The 17,334-nt window shown below is 36.4% G+C and overlaps 1 protein-coding gene across 1 annotated transcript; it reads left to right on the top strand.

The window, feature by feature from the left end:
- Positions 1-6,868: 6,868 nt before the first annotated feature.
- Positions 6,869-9,855, top strand: LOC128579600 (UV excision repair protein RAD23 homolog B-like). Its single transcript, XM_053581595.1, has one exon. It carries the CDS (start codon positions 7,219-7,221, stop codon positions 8,449-8,451), a length of 1,233 nt encoding a protein of 410 aa, XP_053437570.1. The 5' UTR covers positions 6,869-7,218; the 3' UTR covers positions 8,452-9,855.
- Positions 9,856-17,334: the final 7,479 nt, after the last annotated feature.

Genomic DNA, 17,334 nt, shown 5'->3' with positions numbered 1-17,334 from the left:
TCCAGTACTATGCATGAGGACATTTTAAACATCAAAATCTCAAATAAAACAAAAAAACAAACCCACAAAAATTGGATAACTGCTAGATATCCTGCAAAAAGCAAACTTTTTTTTTTAATATGTCTAAAGCAAACTTAACAGTGTGAGAACTGAACAATAGAGCAGACAATCACTCTGTTTGATCAAAGCTGGGAACGTGTGTATTGGGCAGCTTAAATTTGTAATTTCTCTATGTGTGTCTGCAAGTGTCTACTCTGGAGCCTTCACCATTGACTTTGAGGTTAGAAATAAATTTGAGCAAATGGGCAAATTCACAAAATATGGATCTCCAAATAATGAGGATCAATTATACCAAATGTCTCCTTTACATGGCTAGCCACCTCAGCCCAGATCTGACAGGGATTCATTTATGTATACACAATTTACATGCAATCATTTTAGGAAGACAGTATTGTGGGAATAAAAGGTATCTTTTATACGGTCTTCTGCCAGCTTCCTCATATAAATTGCATGCCACAATCACATGAGAATTTTTTCTACTTCAGAAAACCTCAAGCGAATTTTGGTGATTTTGTTCTTGCTGATCAACTTTGTAATTCATGCACTTGTTCACAAACTAGGACAGTTTCAAGAACTAAAGGAAGGATTATAAAAAAAGAGAGAACTTAGTAAAGTAAGAAGTGTGTGTTTTTAGGAATTGAGAAAACTTGAGTTCTAATCTTGGCCCCCAAAACAACATGATCTTAGATGAAAAATACAGATTGACAATTACCTGTACAGAGGAAATCAAGCTATGGATTATAAAGAGTCAGGTTCTACATATCAAATTTTTTACTCTGTTATGAAGACTTTGAAATTAAATGGTTTGTATATGCATTCTTTGAGCATATTGTTAAAAATTCAGATTTGAGTGGCTCAGCCTGTGTTAGGAGGTTGATAAGATACCCTCCTACCCTGCCCCAGGCTGGACTTGGTGACTGACAGCTGTAATCAGAGCACTCTGGGAGGCCAAGGTAGGTGCTTTGGTGAGCTCACAATTCAGCCTGAGCAAGAATGAGTACCTGTCTCTCCTACAAGTAGAAAAACTAGCTGGTGTTGTGGCAGGTGCCTATAGTCACAGCCACTCAGCTGAGGCAAGAGGATCACTTGAGCCCAAGACTTGCGATTGCTGTGAGCTATCAGAATGCCACGGCACTCTAGCCTGGGCAACAAAGTGAGAATCTGTCTCCAAAACAAACAAACAAAAAAAGGTGCTCCCCACCCCCAGTGATTTGTGGCTTCTGATATTTGTGCACTTATTTAATTTCTTTCCTTTTATATGTTGACTAGACTTATTATTCACTGAAGGGATGGATATCACATCCACGATGGGCTTGCACAAAGACTGTGACTTCCATTCTGGGTGCTGTCTGTTTCTCTCTTAGAATGGCAGCTACCATGTTGGAAACATGCTCCAGTAGCCACATTGCAAATACCAAGGCCTGCCAGCAATCCTATGAATGAGATTCAAAGTAGATATTTTGAAGTCTACCAACAGCTCACAAGGAAGCAGATTTTATAGTCCCAGTAAAGCCTTGAGGTGATTGAATCATTGGCTGAGTGCTTGATTGTAACTTCACGACTGTTAGCCAGAAGCACCCCATTAAGCATAAATAGTATGTATCCTCCAGAACAACAAAAGCATTGCGTAATTAATGCTTGTTGTTTTAAATCCCTATATTTCATGGTAAATTATTTACATAGCAATAGATAATTTATACTTCCCCCAAGATATTCTGATATGGACATTTTACAAATAAGCCAATTGATTTTGACTCAGCTGGTTCATAATCTACTCTTTATTAAGCCCTGGAATTTGGAACTACAAAGAAATCAAAGAATTCATCAAATCATATATCTTTTAATTTTATCTCAAACAACTGATGCCTTTATTTACATAATAATAATTACATATTTTAATATTTTTCATTTTTATATACTTTTGGGGGGCACAGAGTCTCACTATGTCACCCTTGGTAGAGTCATAGCTCACAGCAACCTCCAACTCTTGGGCTTAAGAGATTCTCTTGTGGGCGGCGCCTGTGGCTCAAAGGGGTAGAGCACCGGTCCCATATGCCGAAGGTGGCGGGTTCAAACCCAGCCCCGGCCAAAAAAAAAAAAAAGAGATTCTCTTGCCTCAGCCTCCCAAGTAACTAGAACTACAAATATACAGTTTTAGTATCATTTTAAAACACAATGTGTCCTGCCTTTTTCCCCATCACTAAATCGTTTTCTATGCCCTAATTTTTTAAAACTGCTGAATATTTCTTTTCAGAATATACTTCAAATTACTTAAGAATTTCTATTATTGAGCATTTAAATTGCTTGTGTTCTGTGATAAATAACTCACTAATATAGTGAAATGAAATTTTACATATATCCTTAATTTTTTCCTTAGAATAAATTCCTATAATTTGAGCTCTTAGGTCAAAAACAATTTTGCTTATTCTTAATTATTAGATTCTTTTATTATAAACAGCTGTAATCTTCAACAATTAGAAGAGATAGGGGAGGGTTCTAGGCATTATTCCCAATACCCTCAAAATAATGTGGTAAATGTTAATAAAAGAAAATTAAGGGTAAATTCTTCACATGTAACAACATAGCAGACAGTTTTAAAAAAAAGAATAGTTATTCATGCTCTAAGCTCAATAAAGTCCCAACTCTGTTATTATGGAATTTACAGTAGTGCTTTGAAGGAAACATTCACCAGAGGCAAGAATGTTGCAAGGGCAGGATTGAATTAAAGTCTTAGTTGGAGTCAGGTAACAAAATCCTCTGGAAATTTCTCAACACAAATCTGATTAGAATCATAAGCGCAGAGCAGCGTTTCTAAGAATGTTGGGCTGTTGCACTGACAAGATTCTCATGCTATACTTTGCAAAGCCCAAACTCACTGAGCCACAGTGCTAACCAAACCTTTGTCTTAAACACCAAGCGTTTCACTAGTGAAAATAATCATTCACCAGCAATAATAATCATCACTGTCTTCAGTTATGCCAATTAGCAAAGCTTCCACCCTTCAGTTCTATCCAGTAGATCCTTGATATTAAATACAGTGAATTTAATCTTAGGGGAGTTTTTGATAAGACGCCTATGGATGGAAACCGTAATTCTGACCTCTGAAATATGTATTCTGGATTAGAGAATTGCAAATGTTAACCAGTAGCAGTACTAGTATAGGTTAAACCCAACACACCCAAAAACACGCACACAGCCATCATCCATACTTCACACTAGATAACAGTTTTAATTAAAGTAAACATTATATGGAAATTTATACACATTTTAAATATGAGATCTATTCATTTTGCCAAAGTTTGCACCAATTTGCTCTTTCATCACCGTTTTCATTGTCTACTTGCTCAATGAGTATTATAATTTTACTTATATCTTTTCTCATTTGTGGCCATGACATGTTTTTCTTTTCCATTTCTTTTATTACGAGTGAGATGAAAGTTTTTTGTAAGTTTTTGTGTTACATGCATTTTATGAATTACCTCTCTGCATTCTGTGTTCATTTGTTTGCGTGTTCATTTTCATACTACAGATTAGTCGAACTTTTCAGTATATTTAAGATAATAAACTTTTATCTATTGCAGATTTTCTTTGTATTTTCCTTAAACTTCAGAAATATTTGGGCCTGGGCACAGTGGCCCATGCCTATAATCCTGGCACTCTAGGAGGCCGAGATGGGTGGATTCCCTGAGCTCACAGTGAGAGTCTATCCCTAAAAATAACCGAGCATTGTGGCCAGCACCTGTAGTCTCAGCGACCTTGAAGGATGAGGCAAGAGAATCGCTTGAGCCTGAGGGTTTGAGATTGCTGTGAGCTGTGATGTCACAGTACTCTACTGAGGGCAACAAAATGAGACTCTGTCTCAAAAATATATATATATATAGAGAGAGAGAGAGAGACCCATTTTACATTTTTATGTAATTAAATTTATCAGTTTTTCCTTACATTTCTCTTTGATGTCATATTTTTAAAGTATTTTCTTAGGTTTGACATCCAGAATGGTAAAGCAGGGCATTCAACAGATTCACTCTTCAGGAAAACAAGAATAACTGGAGATGAAAATTATTTAAACACACATATTCAAAGCCTCTAGAACTAGTTTTAAGGGGACATATCAAACAAAGAAAAATTCTGGGGGTCAAGGTCTCACACTGTTGCCCCAACTAGAATGCAGTGGCACAATTAGAGCTCACAGAAATCTCAAACTCCTGGCTCAAGCAGATTCTTCTGCCTCAGCCTTCCAAGTAACTGGGACTACAGGCACATAGCGCCACACCAAGCTCAGCTAATCTGTGTGTGTATGGGTAAGAAGAAATGAGGTCTTGCTATATTGCTTATAAAGAAATATTTATTTTTTTATTTAATATATTTTAAATGGAACTTATTCTATTAATTGCCTGAAAGGGCACAGTGGGGAAGGGGCTTAAGACCACAGCAGGAGAGCCCACTGCCCACCTCAGGGCGAGGGGAAAAAAAAAAGAAAGAAAAGAAATGTTTATTTGAGTCCTAGGCCTGGGGGCTTAGGCCTATTATCCTAGCACTTTCCAGGCCGAAGTGGGAGGATCTCTTAAGCTCTGGAGTTCCAGACCAGCCTGAGCAAGTGTGAGACCCATCTCTACTACAAAAAAAAAAAAAGAAAAAAAAAATAGCCAGGCATTGTAGCAAGGGCCTGCAGTCCCAGCTACTTGGGAGGTTGAGGCCCGAGGACCACCTGAACCTAAGAGGTTGAGGTTGTGGTGAACTACTCCAGCCTGAGGAGACAAAGTGAGACTCTGTCTAAAAAAAAAAAGTAATTCCATGAAATCTGCTAAAACTCACCAAGAACAGTGAGTCTGTAATATCTGAACCATGAACTTCTCCCAGCTCAGCAAGACAGAAACTCCTCTCCAGGTGAATACAGCCAAAAACGCAGTGCTTCCCCAGAGTTCCCAGTGGAGGGAATGAATATATGTGAGCATCCTTTGGGGAGGGGCACACCTTTGCCATTTGTTATCCCCTCTACAATTACCTGTTGCAGAGGCTAAATACTAGGGGAGTGTGGCCAAGAGATCAGGGTTACCTCCCAAACGGCCCCCAATCATAGAGCAGAGGCTGTTCCTCTAGGACAGCAGGCAGAAAGTACTGGGATCCCAACTATATACTATTTTAAATTACACACAAACTTTATGGCCACCCTGTACAGGAAGCTACTATCCCCAAGATCCCTCCTAAATCTAAGGATGTCGTGCAAACATATCCCACTGTCCCCACAATCAGTTCCAAAACCATGGCTCAGAAATTTTGTCCAAGGAGAGAGGTTAGCCATAAGGAAAAGCAAAACAAAACAAACAAACAAAAAAATCTTTGACTTTACTTGAAACAGAGTTGGAGACGTTCATTCCTATTGGGTGCTTTCAAATACAATGGAGATTTTGGAGAAATGCAATTAGGAAGAAGATGGTAGCTTCATGAGGGATATTAACTAGATCACAAACCAATAGGCTTACCAGAGAGAAAATCGGGGGAAAAGTGAGTCAAGGAGCGCTTTCTTTGGGTCAGAGAAAAATGCAGACATTGATCTCAAAATTACTCCATAAAGGAGGCCAAATTTAATTTGAATGGTCTCAGTCTAGGGAGCAATTTATGCTCCAGGGTATTGTCAAAAACAATAGATCAATCAGTTGGGAATTAGTAGAGCTTAACAGCTGGTTGTAATCATGGAAAAAGAGAGGGGAAGACAATCCTTCCACAGTTATCCCAGGATGACTGTGCACATGCCAGCCTGCCGCTCCCTTGGAGGAGCCAATTCAGAGTCTTCACAGTATGAGGGAAATAGACTTCAATATAATAGCCCAGCAAGTGACTATACAAATAAACAAGCAAACAAAGATAAACACTGGAGGCAAGAGGAAACAAGGAACAGATCTGCACATTTGTAACAATGTATTATCTAAAACATCCGGTTCTCAACAACAATTACAAGACATGCAAACAAGAAAGTGTGAAGCATACAAGAGAAAAAAAAAAAAACACTTCCAGGGAACCATTATAAATATGTTTACACCACTAAAGGAAAGAATGACTGAAGAAGCAAAGGAAGACAAGACGACATTGCCACTTTTATCACAGAATGTCAATAAAGAGAAATTATTTTTAAAAAGGTCAGTGGAATTATTTCTGGAGTAACAAACAACAACAACAAAAACTCCCCTTATACATGGATATCCAGAGCAGCATTACAGCGTTATTCAAAGTAGTTCAAAAGTATAAAAGACCGTGGTGGCTCATGCCTATAATCACGGCACTCTGGGAGGCCCAGGCAGGTGGATTGCTTGATCTCATAAGTTCAAGACTAGCCTGAACAAGAGCAATACTCTTAAAAACAGTTGGGTGTTGTGGCAGACACCTATAGTCTCAGCTACTCGGGAGGCTGAGGCAAGAAGATCATTTGAGCTCAAGAGTTTGAGGTTGCTGCGAGCTATGATGCTACTGCAGTCTACACAGGGTAAAAAGTGATACTCTGTCTAAAAAAAAAAAAAAATGGAAAAGACCTAAGTATTTATCAAATATTTTCATCTTATGTGGCATATTCATAAAATTGAATACTATTTGGCCATAAAAAGTAACAAATTAATGCTACGTCATGCATAAATCTTATAAACTTTATGCTAACTTGAAGAAGGCAGTCAAAACAACACATTTTCTATGATCGCGTTCATATGAAATAACCAGACCAGAAAAATATATAGAGACAGAACGTAGGTTACTGGGCACTTGGGCATGAGAGGGTTGGAAGATAAGGAGATAGAGGAGTGATTAAAGGTACAGGGTTGAGTCACGGTGATGGCGGCTACCATCCTGTGGTGAGCTAGCGGATTCTCTGCTTGCCTCTCAACGTCCCTCGCGTCTCCTGCAGATTCCGTAGCCGGCGCACGGCGTGAGAAGAAGCACGGCGGCCCGAGCTCTCGGGGAAGGCCGCAGTCGCGGAGAAGGCGGCGCGGCCCTGGGCCCAGGCTGGCGGACAGGCCGCACCGCTGGGCGAATGTGACAAGCCCCCACCCCCACCGCCTTCCTCCCCAGAGCGCGAGGAGCGCGGGCGACCCCGGGCCCTGCCAGGCCACAGACCCCGCCCAGCGGCCACCACCCGGCGCAGGCCCGGCAGCGGAGCTGCGCGGCGGCACCATGCAGGTCACGCTGAAGACCCTTCAGCAGCAGACCTTCAAGATAGACATCGACCCAGAGGAGACGGTGAAAGCACTGAAAGAGAAGATTGAATCTGAAAAGGGGAAAGATGCCTTTCCGGTAGCAGGTCAAAAATTAATTTATGCAGGCAAAATCCTCAATGATGATACTGCTCTAAAAGAATATAAAATTGATGAGAAAAACTTTGTGGTGGTTATGGTGACAAAACCCAAAGCAGTATCAACACCAGCACCAGCTGCAACTCAGCAGTCAAATCCTGTCACCACCACACAAGTTACTTCCTCCACAGCAACAACTGTGGCTCAGGCCCCAACCCCTGCCCCGGCTCCTGCTTCTCCACCTGCATCCATTACTCCAGCATCAACAACAACATCTGCTGAACCTGCACCTGCTAGTGCAACTAAACAAGAGAAACCTGCAGAAAAGCCAGCTGAGACACCAGTGGCTACCAGCCCAACACCAACTGATAGTACTTCAGGAGATTCCTCTCGGTCGAACCTTTTTGAAGATGCAACAAGTGCACTTGTGACAGGTCAGTCTTACGAGAATATGGTAACTGAGATCATGTCAATGGGCTATGAACGAGAGCAAGTAATTGCAGCCCTGAGAGCCAGTGTCAACAACCCTGATAGAGCCGTGGAATATCTTTTAATGGGAATCCCTGGAGATAGAGAAAGTCAGGCTGTAGTTGACCCCCCTCAGGCGGCTGGCACTGGGACTCCTCAGTCTTCAGCAGTGGCGGCAGCAGCAGCAGCAACTACCACAGCAACAACTACAACAACAAGTTCTGGAGGACATCCCCTTGAATTTTTGCGGAATCAGCCTCAATTTCAACAGATGAGACAAATTATTCAACAAAATCCTTCCCTGCTTCCAGCATTGCTACAACAGATAGGCAGAGAGAATCCTCAGTTACTGCAGCAAATTAGCCAACACCAGGAGCATTTTATTCAGATGTTAAATGAACCAGTTCAAGAAGCTGGTGGTCAGGGAGGAGGAGGAGGAGGAGGTGGCGGCAGCGGAGGAATTGCTGAAGCTGGAAGTGGTCATATGAACTACATTCAAGTTACGCCTCAGGAGAAAGAAGCTATAGAAAGGTTAAAGGCATTAGGATTTCCTGAAGGACTTGTGATACAAGCATATTTTGCTTGTGAGAAGAATGAGAATTTGACTGCCAATTTTCTTCTACAGCAGAACTTTGATGAAGATTGAAAGGTACTTTTTTCTATCTTACACATCACACCAGTGCATTACACTAACTTTGTTCACTGGATTGTCTGGGATGACTTGGGCTCATATCCACAATACTTGGTATAAGGTAGTAGAATGTCAGGGGTGGGGAGGGAGGGATCTAGGACATAGGGCAGGGATAACTACAGTGCATGTCTGCTGCAATTAGCAGATGCCGCAACTCCACACAGTGTGTAAAATACTATACAACCAAAAATCAGCTTTTGCAGGTCTTTATTTCTTCTGTAAAACAGTAGGTAACTTTTCCTAGGTTTCACTCTTTTTAGTGTACTAGATCCAGAAACTTAGTGTAATGCCCTGCTTTATATTTCTTTGACTTAACATTGGTTTCAGAAAGAATCTTTGCTACCTAGAATTTACAGTCTCTGTTTCATGGCAACACTGGATGATGGCTTTGTGAAATTTTAAAAAATTTTATAGCATCTGTAAACAGAAATGCCAAATTATTGATGGTTACTTGTTGCTGCTTCAACAAATAATTATAAAATTAATGTTAAGGAAGCCCATTCTTTCATGTTAAATACTTGGGGTGGGAGGGCAGAAAGGGAACCTTTCCTTAAGATGAAAATAATTACTGCTATTTTAAAATTTCTTGATCACTGAGGATGACCCTTCTAACATGATTTGAAAAGCTGTACCAGAATAGGCAGAGCTATTTTCCTGTTTACATTTTTTTTGTTTTGGGGCGGGGAGGCAAAATTGGTAGGTGTATCTAATTACTGTTTACTTCATTGCTATATTGCAGTAAAAGTTTTAAAACAACCATTGCATGTTTGCTTTCGATGTATCCCTTTGTACAATTAGCACTTTGGGGGCCAATGGAGAAGTGCAGCATTTACTCTCCCTTTCTTCCCCTTCCCTCAGCACAAGTGTGTTTATCAGCAAGGTGTGAGTCAAACTTCTACCCTTTTTTTAAAAACACAAAATGCCGATTCAGTTCAAAATTAATGCAAATGTTTCAAAACTGGGTTTCTTATGTTTGTAAATGTTTTTCTTTATTAGATAAGAGTATATTACCATTAAAGTCATTAGAACTATATTGTTTTCAAAACGAGAAAGTGGACAAAACTATAATCCAGCATCTTTTACTACATTGGAAAGACTGATGAAATCTCTTGGAAGGGTGGGGAGATGTGGCTGGAAAAGTACTTTGGAAAATATACAATCAAGTTATCTCATGGCATATTAAAAGAAAACTCTTAATAGCAGTGTTGGCTTTTATTTGGACTTTTTTCATCTCAATTTTTTCTTTAGAATACCCTTTATAAGCATTGTTATTTGGTTATAACGGGGCAGATTTCTGGTTGTTCAGTTTTTCAAATCTATTTTTGTGAATATAAACGAGACTATTTAAAGAAATTTTTTAAATCATCTGATACTGAGTAAGAAGATGAATTTGCACAAATTTCTCCCTGCATAATCTCTTGCAGTGTCCTTAGCACAGTTCAGTGGTGACTTAAGCTTTTACATCATGCACTCGTAACCTGTCTCATATGAAAATAAATGAAATCATGATTTTCCCTCAAAAAAAAAATAAATAAAGGTACAGGGTTTATTTTGGTATGATGAAAAAATTCTAATTATTTTCCTAATGGTTACATAGCTATGAGACCATACTAAAAAACAAGTGCCTGATATATAAATTACATAAATAAAACTGTTACAAAAAATCCTTTTCATTTCAAAGGAATATAAACATGCACTTACATTTCTCCTATCACGGTAATGCTTTATTCTTAAAATATTGGTCTTTAATTCTTCTAGCATTAATTTTATTTTATGGGTGATTTTTATTTCTTTTAATATTGTTTTTGTTTACTAAATGGTTAGCCAGTTGTATCAATATCTTTGCATGTGGCAGTTCAGCCATAACATCATTAATTCTACTGTGGAAATAAGGGTCTATATTGAATTTTATGGGAAAAAGTGCTTAATTAAAAGAACACGATTAAGATACTAAAGGGAAAATTCAAGAAATAGCACTTGGCTGGAAAGATTTTACTCAGAGATCCTACTTTGAGGAAGCTTAAGTATGAAATTAAAAGGTGACTATCTCTGGGAAGAGAAGAGTGCTCCTACAAATCAAGGGTATAGTTACTCTTGTGAGAGTAAAAAGCTTATTCAAAGAAAAGAAGCTTATTCAAAGAAAAGCTTATTCAAAGAAATAATAGCAGAAAACATTTTAAACCTAGGGAAAAATATAAATATACATGTACAGGAAAATCAAATGTCACCAATCAGATTCAAGCCAAATAATAACACCGCAAGACATGTATTAATATGAATGTCAAATACAAAAAGAGAATCCTAAAAGCATCAAGGGAAAAGAAGCAAATAATTTAATTCCATTCAAAAGAATTGAAATTCTACCTTGCATCTTCTCAGACCACAAGGCACTAAAAGTGGAACTCAACTCCAACAAAAATGCTCAACCTCACACAAAGGCATGGAAGTTAAACAATCTTATGCTGAATGACAGTTGGGTGTGGGAAGAAAAAAAAAAGAAAATCATTAACTTCCTTGAATATAATAACAATGCAGACACACATTCTATCCCACAAAACCTATGGGATGCAGCAAAAGCAGTCCTGAGAGGAAAATTTACCTCTTTAGAAGTCTACATTTGAAAAACAGAAAGAGAGCATATCAACAAACTCTCAAGCCATCTGACAGATTTAGAAAAAGAAGAACAATCTAAGCCTAAACCCAGCAGAAGAAAGGAAATATCCAAAATTAAATCAGAGATAAATGAAATTGAAAACAAAAGAATCATTCAGAAAATTAATGAAACAAGGAGTTGTTTTTTTTTTTTGAAAAAAAAATAAAATATATACACCTTTGGCTAGACTAACTAGAAATAAAAAAAAGTAAAATCTCTAGTAACCTCAATCAGAAATGACTGAGGGATTGATCCCTATGAATGGAGTAGCGACTAATTCTCACATCAATTGGATTTAATTCTGACCAAAGTATATTATTTAAACATTAATTTTTAATTCAACTTGTTAATATATTGTTTAGGATATTGCATCCTCATTTATAAGTGACATATGTTTGTAATTTCCCCTTTATAATAATATATTTTCTTCAATTTTCATATCAGTGTACCCAGATCAAGTAGAATGATTTTGAAGCATTTTCTCTTTTTCTGTTATCTATAAGATTTGGCATGATCTTTTTTTTGAAATTATTTGTTACTTTTATTTATAAATATTAGTTGTTTATTTTTGAGACTTAAAAAAAAAATAAGTTAACTGATGACTCCATACTGAACCTCAGAGTCAAAGCATTCTACAATAGACATACTCTTATTTGACAATGTGAATGTTACTTTCTTTGCATTATTATTGCCTAATATTTTGATGTAGTAATTGTCTGATTCCTTTTCTGAATGTATTTATGTTCATTTGTTCTTTACAAGGTTTTTGTTTCTAGTCCTTATTTTAAACATTGTTATTGTCATTAAAATTTAAGCCTTTTTAATTTTGTGAAGGCAAAGAAAAATGGAAACCTAATAAACACATGTATATGTAAAAATAAAAAAAATAAAATAATAAAAATTCTAAAATAATAATTTAAAAGAGAGATCCAATATGGCTGGCATCGGACTTTTCACCAAAAATCTTGTAAGCCAGGAGGGAATGGGAAGATATATTCAGAGCTCTGAAGAAAAAACAAATTTCAATAAAAAATACAATATCCAGCAAAGTTATTCTTCAGAAATAGGTAAAATTTACCATACAAACAAAAGATGAAAGAATTCATTGCTACCATACCAGACCTATAAGAAATGCTAACTAAGGAAGTCCTTCAAACAGAAAGGGATGGTTATTACAGAAATATTGTAATTGTGGTGCTTAAACTAATTATACATATGTATATCATTAGTAAGAAGTTCAAAAGAGAAAACTATTACAAACAAAAATAACTATAACAATTTGTTAAGATATAGGTAATATAAAAACATGAACTGTGATATCAAAAATTAAAAATCTGGGAGCACAAGAAAGTTAAGGTATACCATGTGTTGTTTTCTTTTCTTTTTTTTTTTTTTTTGGTTGTGTGTTACTTTTCCTTTTTTTTTCTGGTTATCAAAGTTAAGTTGGAATCAGGTTTAAATATTGTTAAAACAAGATGTTATTTATAAAATGGTTCATGGTAACCAATAAACAAAAATCTATAATAGATACACTACAGTGGGTGGAACAAAATGAAGGACCAGAAGTATCGTTAGTCTGAGCACTTCTGGTACAAATGGGGAAATAAAAGAGAATCCAGCCAGAGCTGGCATGGGGACCGTACCTGGAGTCATAGCTTGGGGTGCACAGTGAGGTGGTGATGTATAGGAGAAGGCATGTGATATAGCTACACTGGAGAAATTATTCAAAAAAATTGAGAAGGAAGGAATCTTCTCCCAACATGTTCTATGAATCAAATATCACCCCGATACCAAAACCAGGAAAAGACTCAACCAGAAAGGAGTACTTCAGACCAATTTCACTAATGAATGAATATAGATGCAAAAATTCTCAATAAACTCCTAAAAAATAGATTATAGCTACACATGAAAAAAATCATTCACATGATCAAGTGAGTTTCATCCCAGGGATGCAAGGCTGGTTTAACATACACAAGTCCATGAACTTCATTCAAAATTTCAATGGAAGCAAAAACAAAGACCACGTGATCCTCTCGATAGATGAAGAAAAAGCATTCAATAAAATTCAGCATTCTTTTCTAATTAAAATATTTAATAATATAGGCATAGGTGGCACATTTCTTAATCTGATTGAAGCCATCTACAACAAACTCGCAGCTAGTGGAGTAAAACTGAAAGCTTTTACACTTAGAACTGAAACCAGACAAGGTTGTCCACTATAGCCACTACTATTCAATACAGTGCTTGAAGTTCTACCCAATACAATCAGGCAAAAGAAGGTAATAAAGGGCATCCAAATGGGGGCAGAAGAGGTCAAACTCTCACTCTTTGTTGATGATATAATCTTATACTTGGAGAATCCCAAAGACTCAACCACATGACTCCTGGAAATGATTAAAAAATATATATAAACAGTAATGCTTTATGTTGTAAAATCAATGTCCACAAATCAGTAACCTTTGTATATGCCAATAATAGCCAAGATGAGAAGTAAATCAAGGACACAATTCTCTTCACAGTAGTTTCAAAAAAAAATGAAATACCTAGGAATATACCTAATTAAAATAGTGAAGGACCTCTACAAAGAAAATTATGAAACCCTAAGAAAATAAATAGCAGAAGATATTAACAGATGGAAGAACATATCATGCTCATGGCTGGGAAGAATCAACATTGTTAAAATGTCTATACTTCCTAAAGTGATCTATAGATTCAATGCCACTCCATCAAAATATCAACATCATACTTTCAAGATTTGGAAAAAAAGAATTGTTCATTTTGTGTGGAACCAGAAAAAAGCCCATATAGCCAAGGCAATTCTTAGTAATAAAAACAAAGCTAGAGTCATCATCCTACTAGACTTTAGGCTATACTACAAGCCAATAGTGATCAAAAAAGGATGGCATTAGCACAAAATTAGAGACATAGACATCAGGAATCTAATAAAAAACCATAAGATGAAACTAACATCTTATAGCCACCTGATCTTTGATTAATCAAGCAAGAACATACACTAGGGAAAAGAATCCCTATTCAATATATGCTGCTAGGAAAACTTGATAACCATATGTAAAAGACTAAAACTGGACCTTCATTTTTCAACACTTACAAAATTGATTCAAGGTGGATAAAAGATTTAAATCTAAGGCATGAAACAATAAAAATACTGAAGAAAGTGTGGGGAAAACACTAAAAGATACTGGCTTAGGGAAAGATTTTAAGAAGACTTTCATGGCAATTGCATCAACAAAAATAAACAAATGGGACTTAATTAACCTGAATAACTTGTGTACAGGTAAGGACACAACAACAAAAGCAAATAGACAACCCTCAGAATCGGAAAATATATTTGCATATAATGAATCAGACAAAAGCTTGATGACTAGTATCTACAGAAAACTCAAATTAATCAATGGAAAAAGAGCCAGAAATCCCATAAATCAGTTGGCAAGAGACATGAGTAGAACCTTCTCAAAGAAAGACAGATTAATGGCTAACAAATATATGAAGAAAATGCTCATTGTCCCTAATCATAAAGAAATGTGAATCAAAACCACCCTGAGTTATCACCTAACCCCGGGGAGAATGGCTCACATCACAAAGTCTCAAAGCTGCAGACGCTGGCATGAATGTGGAGAGAAGGGAACACTTTTACTGCTGGTGGGATTGCAATCTAATGCACTCTTTTTGGAAGAATGTATGAAGAATCTTCAAAGAACTCAATATAGACCTCCCATTTGATCCTCCAATCCCATTCTAGGACTCTACCCAGAAGACAAAAAGAATTTTATTATAAGGATCTTTGGTATTAACCTGGATGGAGTTGGAACACCTTCTTCTTAGTAGAATAATATGAATAGAGAAGCAAGGATCACAAGAATAGAGAAGCAAGAATCCAAGGTACTCAATTCTAATATGATGGCAGTAGATGATCTTTTACAAGGAAGGTATGGGAATGAGGGAGTGGAGAGAAGACAGGAAACAGGGGAATGAGGGAGCATGAAGAAGAGAGGGAACAGGGTCTCAATGTATGGCACACCTCTTTGGAGTGGGACACTATTATAAGAGGGACTTTACCTAACAAATACAATCAGTATAACCTAATTCTTTGTACTCTCAACAAATCCCAAACAATTTAAAAAAAAATAGATACACTAAAACCAAAATAGCAATTAGTTAAGACAGACTACCAGAGAAAATCACTTAACCACAAAGGAAGGTATTTAAAAAGGAAGAAATTTGTTGCAAAAACAACTAGAAAACAGGAAATATAAGACAGAGAAGGTCATTATATAATGATAAAAGTGTCGATTTGTTAAGAAGATAAAACAATAGTAAATATATATTTGTACTCAACAACAGAGCATCTAACTATATAAAGCAAACATTGGTAGACCTAAAGGCGAGGATATACTGCAATACAATAATAGTAAAGGACTTTGACATCCCACTTTTGGCAATCGAAACAACATATAAACAAAATCAAGAAGGAAACCTAGGAATTAAACTATCCATCTACAACAAATGGACCTAACAGACATTTATAGAACTGTTTACCTAACTGTAGCAGATACAGATTTTTCTTCTCAGTACATGAAACATACTCCAGGATAGACCACAAAACAAGTCCTAACAAATTCAAAAAAGTTAAAATCATATCAAGTATCTTTTCTGATCATAATGGAATAAAACTAAGAAATGAATAGTAAGAACTTTGGAAACTGTACCAGTACATGGGAATTGAGCAACATGCTCCTGAATAACCAACAGATCAATGAAAAAATTTAGAAAGAATTTTAAAAATTTCTTAAAACAAATGATACTGGAAACACAACATACCAGAACATACGGGATATAGTGAAAGTATTACTAAGAGGGAAGTTTATAACAATAAATGCCTATATCAAAAAATAGAAAGATTCCAAATGAATAGCCCAATAATGCACCTCAGGGAACTAGCAATGAAAGAACAAATCAAACCCAAAATAGGGAGGAATAAAGAAATGATAAAGATTAGAGCAGAAATAAATGAAATTGGAACTGAAATTCCCCCATAAGATCAACAAAATCCAAAGCTGTCTTTTTAAAAGGTAAACAAAATCAGCAAACCTTTATCTAAACTAAGAAAAAAGGAGAATAAATAAAATCAGACATGAAAAAGAAGACATTACAAGTGATACTGCAGAAATACAAAAAGAAAAGCATTAGAGACTATTATAACATAAACAACTATATGCTAACAAACTGGAAAACCTAGGAGAAATGGATAAATTTTTGGATGCATACACCCTACTAAGATTGAACCACGAAGAAATAAAAAACCTGAACAGAGCAAACATGAGAAATGAGATTGAAGTAGTTATTAATATAAAAGATCTCCCATCAAAGAAAATCCCAGGACCTGATGGATTTACTGAAGGATTCTGCCAAATATTTGAAGAATACCTAATACCAATTCTACTCAAACTTCTAAAAAATTGAAGGTGTGTAATACTTGCAAACTCATCCTACAAGTCTATCATTACCCTGGTACTAAAACCAGATAAAGAAACAACAAAAAGAGAAAACTACAGGCCAATATCCCTAATGAACATAGATGAGAAAATCCTCAACAAAATGCAAGCAAATAGAACTTAACACCACATTATCAAGATTATTCACTATGGTAAAGTGTGATTCATCCCAGAGATGCAAGGATGGTTCAACACATCAACAAAATGAATTACAAAAACTCATGAGTAAAAAAGGAACACACTTCAATACTATAAAGGCCACGTATGCCAAGCCCATAGCTCTCATAGTAAAATGGGAAAAATTGAAAGTATTTCCATTAATATTTGGAACAAAACAAGGATGCCCCCTCTGACCACTGTTATTTATCATATTACTGGAAGTCCTGGCCAGAGAAATTAAGCAAGAGAAAAAAATAGTACCCAAACTGAAAAATGAAGTCAAATTATATTTGTTCATAAATAACATGATTTTATATCTAGAGAAATCTAAAGAGTACACCAAAAAAACTCTTAGGACTGACAAAAGACTTCAGCAAAGTTTCAGGACCCACAAAGTCAACATACAAAAATGAATAGCATTCTTATAAACTAATATGAATCAATCTGAAAAAGAAATTGAGAAAGCAATTCCATTTACAATAAATAAAAAAATGTACTTAGGGACAAATTTAA

The sequence above is a fragment of the Nycticebus coucang genome, unplaced genomic scaffold, assembly GCF_027406575.1.
Source record: "Nycticebus coucang isolate mNycCou1 unplaced genomic scaffold, mNycCou1.pri scaffold_84, whole genome shotgun sequence".
Taxonomy (NCBI): Eukaryota; Metazoa; Chordata; class Mammalia; order Primates; family Lorisidae; genus Nycticebus; species Nycticebus coucang.
This window is presented reverse-complemented; position numbering and strand designations above follow the sequence as displayed.